Here is a 7,500-nt window from a genome sequence, read left to right as displayed (position 1 = left end):
TTGACAACCAGTTGTCGTTCTGAACTCGTTTCTAATCTAACCCGGTCTTGCAGATTCCTCCTTTGTAACATAACTTCCTTTCTTTTAAAGGAAGCTACCCAGGTGCTTGTGCAGTCTCTTGTGATCTCAAAGCTAGACTATTGCAACTCGCTACTTGCTGGTCTTCCTCCAAGAGCCTTGAAACCTCTACAACTTGTCCAGAATGCAGCAGTACGACTGGTCTTCAATCTTCCGAAGTTCACACATGTTACTCCACTGCTGCGCTCCCTTCATTGGCTCCCAGTAGCTGCACGCATCAGATTTAAAACCTTGATGCTCGTCTACAAAGCCAAAAATGGATCAGCCCCTTCATACATGAGGTCAATGGTCAAAGCCCGATCTGTACATTGAGTACTTTGAACCTCAAGTACGACTCGGCTTGAAATACCTTGCTTCAGGTCTCATGGATGACAACCATTGAGACTATTTTCTGTCCTGGCTCCAAGATGGTGGAATGAACTCCTCCTTGCTGTCCGGACAGCAGAGTCCCTTACAGTCTTCAAACGCAGACTGAAGACCCGTCTATTTGCAGAATATTTAAAGCGCAACTGACACTGCGCCCATATTGACTGATTAAATTAATACCTATTGTAGGGTATTGTTTGTTGTTTAACAAACTCTAGCACTTATTGTTTATAGCACTTATCATTGTTTAAGATAGACCTTATGTATTTTGCACTTCTAGGTATCAGCATTCATGCCTGTATTCTACAGTATTCTAGTTCATTGGTATGTTTAATTCTAACCTACTGTACTGTACTTGGATGTATTCTATGAGGAAACGACAAAGCACTTTTGTAAGTTGCTCTGGATAAGAGCGTCTGCTAAATGCCGTAATTGTAAATGTAGTGTGTCGGTACCACGCCACGCTTGGTGGTGCGTGGAGCGTGTCGGTACCACGCCACGCTTGGTGGTGCGTGGAGCGTGTCGGTACCACGCCACGCTTGGTGGTGCGTGGAGCGTGTCGGTACCACGCCACGCTTGGTGGTGCGTGGAGCGTGTCGGTACCACGCCACGCTTGGTGGTGCGTGGAGCGTGTCGGTACCACGTTACGCTTGGTGGTGCGTGGAGCGTGTCGGTACCACGTTACGCTTGGTGGTGTCTTCAATCGTCTGAATGACCTTCAGTCTCTGTTTGAAACGCATCTGCTCGATCACATCTGCCCGGATGGAGCCAAATTTCTGCAGCATCAGAGAGGTGGAGGGAAAGGGCTGTAGGTGGAGACATAGGTGGAGGTGGAGACACAGAACGGTCTCATCACACAAGTCCATACCTCATAGGAGCCGTGGACCAGTTTGAGGATGTCCACCTCAGGGTGACGCTCCCCGTCGTCAGCGAGGAGAGAATGGAGGTGGGGGATCGGGGGAAGTGGACTATCCTTATTGGTCACACTGTCCAGATACCTGCACGCACGCCCGCACACACACTTTTCATTTAATGTTAGGCTTCAGATACTTGGGTGCAAATCCATCACACAAGTGTGCAGACTGTACATGTTCTGTTCTGTGTGTTTATCTTTGTGTTTTCTCTTATGTACTGATGATTGTAAACGTCTTTGAGTCCTTGAAAAGCACTTTCTAAAAATAATGAGTTATTATTAATAAACAAGAGAACCAAGTAATTAAAAACCCACATTGGGAACCCAATAAAATATGACCAGGGAGCTCTCTCAAAGCTTCAGTTCAGCACGTGCGTGTGTGCGCATGAGGAACTCCGCCTTCTGACCTGCCCAGCACGGTCATGGCCTCTCCATCATCCTTGCAGCTGAGCAGCTGGTGGACGTTGGCATTGAGCACAGACAGCGCCAGCTGAAAGATGACCTTGATGCCCTCGTAGAAGAAGCAGTCCACCACGACCACGGCGCTCTCGAAAGGCATGACGGACAGGAAGAGCGTCAGGAACCAGGACAGAGAGATGGTGGAGATCACGCCCAGGTCCTGCATACAGTCGTACAGCTGTGGCACATGCACACGCGCCAGCTCCTCAAATACACCCTGGTCCACCAGTGCACCTGCAGGGCACGCATGCACACCGCCATATTAGACAGCATGCCAGCACTAGACTGATAGTAAACTACGTATGTTACTGACCTACGGCCCTGGTGTTGTAGTAGTCTGGTAGAATCCTTTAACACTGTGTGTGTGTGTGTGTGTGTGTGTGTGTGTGTGTGTGTGTGTTACTGACCTACGGCCCTGGTGTTGTAGTAGTCTGGTAGCATCCTCTCACACTGTGTGTGTGTGTGTGTGTGTGTGTGTGTGTGTGTGTGTTACTGACCTACGACCCTGGTGTTGTAATAGTCTGGTAGCATCCTTTAACACTGTGTGTGTGTGTGTGTGTGTGTGTGTGTGTGTGTTACTGACCTACGACCCTGGTGTTGTAGTAGTCTGGTAGAATCCTCTCACACTGTGTGTGTGTGTGTGTGTGTGTGTGTGTGTGTGTGTGTGTTACTGACCTACGACCCTGGTGTTGTAATAGTCTGGTAGCATCCTTTAACACTGTGTGTGTGTGTGTGTGTGTGTGTGTGTGTGTGTTACTGACCTACGACCCTGGTGTTGTAGTAGTCTGGTAGAATCCTCTCACACTGTGTGTGTGTGTGTGTGTGTGTGTGTGTGTGTGTGTGTGTGTGTGTGTGTGTGTTACTGACCTACGACCCTGGTGTTGTAGTAGTCTGGTAGCATCCTTTCACACAGTGCAACCAGCAGCCAGAAGGCCTCCTCTTCTTTAGCGTAAAGCAGCAACACGGAGGTGACGATGTTCATAGCCTGATCACAGATCAGCACACAACAGATGCTGTCTGTATATCAGCATCTCAACACCTTGTGTGTGTGTGTATGTGTGGCAATTTATTAAGATTAACTTGATACATGTATCAAGATGGAAAACGTGCGTGTGTGCGCGTGCGTGCGTGCGCACGCGCGCACATGTGTATACCTGGCAGTAGCCGATGTTGGGGTTGCGGAAGGCGTATGCCGTGAGCACTCTGCGTAGCGCGGCGATGCCCATCTCGTTCTGGAAGGCCGGGTGTTCGGGGAGGGAGCGGTGCAGGTCGCGCTCAATCTCTTCTGTGGCCAAGTTATACTTCCCCATCGACTTCTCCACCAAGTCTTGATAATAGCCCGGGTGGGTGGCGACCTCGTTAATCGCCCCTATGCACGCACGCACAGGCACAGGTGCATGCACACACATGGAGGATGTATGACTCATCTTGTAAACAGGATATGGCTTTAAAATCAACAGACGGAAACACACCACTTGGTGAAGGCAGTAGGTGGAGCTTTTGTGTGGCTTTGTTTGTCCACACATAAAACTGGACATAAAAGTGTACGAGCAGATTACCCTTCACACACACCCACGCCCTCCACACGGTTATGGACTGACCAGTGGCTCTTTAAAAGACCACTGTGGAGGGGAACAGCAGAGATCAGCACACACTGCTAAACCAAATGTAACCTGAGCATCATGTTACATCTGTGAAGTCTGATCTAGAGTTCAGGGTATGGCGATGACTGGTTATGTGCATGTGGGTATAAACACAAGTACGTTTGTAGAATCTTCTGTGTTGTGCAGCTCCTGGTGTCCATGTGCACTTTGACCGTGGTGTGTCTGTCTGTAGTACATCTGTGACAGCGTAATTGTATGTGAATGTGTGTGTGTATGTCTCACGGGAGAAAAGGAGACAGTTCTCCTCTCATGCGTGTATGTGAGCGTGTGTTTGTGCACGTTAGCGTGCATGCATGTGCATGTATGTGACCATGTACGCCTGTATGAGTGTGTGCATATGAGTGTGTGCGCGTGTGTATGGGAGCATGTGTGCGGGTCTTACCGGAGAACAGAAGCCACAGTTCTCCTCTCATGTTCTCGGGAATGCCATGTAGCACCAGGTCTTTGGTCTTCTCTGTGCGGTACATGCACACTCCCTGGCCAAACTCCGCAAAGTGGTTCTTCCAGGCCTGCTCCTTCAGGAACTCTTTTGCCTGAATACACACACATGCACACACACGCGCACACAAGCATGCACATGGTCTCAACACCATGCCTTTTCTCTGAGTTCTGTTTGTACAGAGCAGCTAGCAGGCCATGTTCTGTTCTCTGCTCTGAGACATGATGTCTAAAACCAAACCAAACCAAAAACTATTACACCACCAAAAAAAAAAAAAAAAAAAAAAAAAAGAAGAAGCAATTTTTAAATTAATTAAATTAATTTTTATTAATAAAGATGAATAAAGATTGTTTAAATAGAGCTAATCAGTCTATTCTGATAGAGAATGTGGCTTCTTCTTAATTCCCATTAATCCACCAAATCCCCACATGGCCAACCAAGGACACCAAGCCCTGACTCACACCTCACTGCTCTAGTGTGTGCACCAGTGTAGTGTAAAGTGTGTCTGTACCAGTTTGGGGTTGAACTCTTCTGGTGAGCGGCGGCGGTACATGGTCATGAGAGCCTGCGTTGCTGTGGGAACGCTGTTATCATTCAGGTTGAACTGGCGCTCACTCTCGTCTGATCCCAGACTGCTACGGTGCGGAGTGTAGGAGAGGAGACTACCCTGCTGGGAGTACACACACGAACACACACACACACACACACACACACACACACACACACATGCACGCGCGCACACGCACACACAAACAAACACACTTTAATTGAAGTCATTAAGATACGTGTAGCCATGACAAACAATAGACAGACGATTACACTAGTTACACTACCACTCACTCACTAAGCCTAACCCTAACCCATTAACCCTCACTCACCCTAACCCCCTAACCATAACACTCAGTCAATAACCATAACCCTAACACTCACCCTAACTGTAACCCCCTAATCCCAACCCTCTCTTACTAACCATTACCCTAACTCACTCACCCTAATCCTAACCTACTAACCATAATTCTAACCCACTAACCCTAACCCTCATTCATTAACCCTAACCCACTAACCCTAATCCCAAACAATAAACCCTAATTGTAACCCCCTAACTCTAACACTCACCCTAACCCATTCACCCCAACCCTCTCTCTCACCCCAACCCTAACCCTCACTCACCCTAACCTTAACCCTCCCTCACCCCAATCCTGACCCTCACTCAATAACCCCAACCCTAACCAACTAACCCTAACCCATTAACCAACACTCACTGACTAACCCTAACACTCACTCACCCTAACCCTCACTCAGTAACCCTAACCCTCACTCACTAAACCTAACTAACGCCAACATTCACTCACCCTAACCCTCACTTAATAACCAACCCTCACTCAATAACCCTAAACCACTAACCCCGACCCTCACTCAATAACCCTAAGCCACTAACCCTAATACTCACTCACCCCAACCCTAACTCACTAACCCTAACCCTCATTCAGTAACCCTAACCCTAACACACACTCACCCTAATCCTAACCCACTAACCCTAACCCTAACCCACTAACCCTAACCCTCACTCACCCTAACCCTCACTCACTAATGCTAACATTCACTCACCCTAACCCAATAACCCTAACCCTCACTCAATAACCCCAACCCTAACCCACTAACCCTCACTCACTAACTAACCCTAACCCACTCACCCCAACCATAACCCCTAACCCTCACTCACTAACCCCCAACCCTCACTCACTAATGCTAACCCTAACCCACTAACCCTAACTCAATAACCCTAACCCACTAACCCTAACCCTCACTCACCCTAACCCTCACTCACTAACGCTAACATTCACTCACCCTAACTCAATAACCCTAACCCTCACTCAATAACCCCAACCCTAACCCACTAACCCTCACTCACTAACTAACCCTAACCCACTAATCCTAACCCTCACTCACCGCAACCATAACCCCTAACCCTCACTCACTAACCCCCAACCCTCACTCACTAATGCTAACCCTAACTCAATAACCCTAACCCACTCACCCTAACCCTCACTCACCCTAACCCTCACTCACTAACGCTAACATTCACTCACCCTAACTCAATAACCCTAACCCTCACTCAATAACCCCAACCCTAACACTCACTCACCCCAACTCTAACCCACTCACCCTAACCCTCACTCACTAACCCTAACCCTCATTCAGTAACCCTAACACACACTCACCCTAATCCTAACCCACTAACCCTAACACTCACTCACCCCAACCCTAACCCACTCACCCTAACCCTCACTCACTAACCCTAACCCTCATTCAGTAACCCTAACACACACTCACCCTAATCCTAACTCACTAACCCTAACCCTCATTCAGTAACCATAACCCTAACACACACTCACCCTAATCCTAACCCCCTAACCCTAATTCTAACCCACTAACCCCAACCCACTCACCCTAACCCCAACTCACTAACCCTGACCCTCATTCAGTAACCCTAACCCTAACACTCACTCACCCTAATCCTAACCCCCTAACCCTAATTCTAACCCACTCACTCCAAATGAACACACAACACATTCTGTACATTGCAGTGTGACCCATAACCCAGCCAGCCGTGTCAGTGGTAAGAACTGGTACGCAGTCCTGGAGCACGGCTGTTACCAAGACGGCGGTGCAGCTGGTTGGTGTGCCACCCACCTCATCATAGGAGCTGTTCAGACTCCCCGTGAACTCCAAGTGTATCTTTGAGGAGGTCTGCTGCAGGAAGTCTGAGATTCTCTGCACCAGGAAGTCTCGGTCCTTTAGGTTGGCAAACAGGAAGGTCATTCGGTTCTTGGTGCTGATGGACAGCGGACTGGGAAGGACGTTGGAGCTGTCTGCCTTCTCCACGATGGTCACCTGAGGGTCGCTGCAATGTTAGCTAAGTCCACATTAAATAGGCTTTAGGTGTTTAAATGGCCGGACAGTAACAGTAACAGTGACAGTGTGCTATGATCCAGCACACTCTCACCAGCCGTGTCATTCATCACACTGCTCTTGTACTTACGACTTGGAGTCGTGCTGGTGGAGACATCTTGCTGTCATCATTCTTGTCTTCTAGACTATTCTCAAGTGGCTGAGACTCTCACATATATTGAAGACAGCAGCGCTGTAGTGCCTGACACACTTATGCCAGCTCAACCCTCACAACCGTACCACTACCACGTCTGTGTTAATGCAGTGTACAGTTGCTTCAATAGATAGTTATAATCTAATGAGATATTTCATTATATATTTAGATTAATGATCTAAATGAGTGGTTTGTGGGTGTAATGCGTGTGTTTCTAACATGCAGGTGAGTGTAGAGTTAGAGCTAGGGCTAGAGAAGGGACCAGGTATTCACAGCACAGGACTGTGGCTTCTGTTAAGATGCAGCATGACTGTATATCATAGGGCAAAAAGCTGTCTGCAAACCCTACTAAACCCATCATTTAGCTGACACGTTTATACAAAGCAACTTACAATTATGACTGAGTACAACTTGAGCAATTGAGGGTCTTGCTCAGGGACGAAACAGTGGCAACTTGGCATTTGGGTGGAATTTG

The 7,500-nt window shown here is 48.1% G+C and overlaps 1 protein-coding gene across 5 annotated transcripts in view; it reads right to left on the bottom strand.

The window, feature by feature from the left end:
• Positions 1-7,500, bottom strand: part of tbc1d9 (TBC1 domain family, member 9 (with GRAM domain)) — a 24,626-nt gene that overhangs the window by 6,899 nt on the left and 10,227 nt on the right. For 3 of the 5 annotated variants that reach the window (XM_035531442.2, XM_081725224.1, XM_081725225.1), the window contains 8 exons: positions 6,614-6,814; positions 4,431-4,589; positions 3,863-4,013; positions 2,971-3,185; positions 2,684-2,801; positions 1,765-2,050; positions 1,313-1,442; positions 1,122-1,220 (listed from right to left, as the gene is read on the bottom strand). In XM_035531442.2, coding sequence (XP_035387335.1) covers positions 1,122-1,220; positions 1,313-1,442; positions 1,765-2,050; positions 2,684-2,801; positions 2,971-3,185; positions 3,863-4,013; positions 4,431-4,589; positions 6,614-6,814 — 1,359 coding nt within the window. The remainder of the gene's footprint in view (positions 1-1,121; positions 1,221-1,312; positions 1,443-1,764; positions 2,051-2,683; positions 2,802-2,970; positions 3,186-3,862; positions 4,014-4,430; positions 4,590-6,613; positions 6,815-7,500) is intronic. The other 2 variants (XM_081725223.1, XM_035531443.2) reach the window with 2 other exon arrangements.

This window comes from Electrophorus electricus, chromosome 12, assembly GCF_041902795.1.
Source record: "Electrophorus electricus isolate QZ-2024a chromosome 12, ASM4190279v1, whole genome shotgun sequence".
Taxonomy (NCBI): Eukaryota; Metazoa; Chordata; class Actinopteri; order Gymnotiformes; family Gymnotidae; genus Electrophorus; species Electrophorus electricus.
Note: the sequence above shows the minus strand (reverse complement) of the source record. Positions and strands in the feature narration are given on the sequence as shown.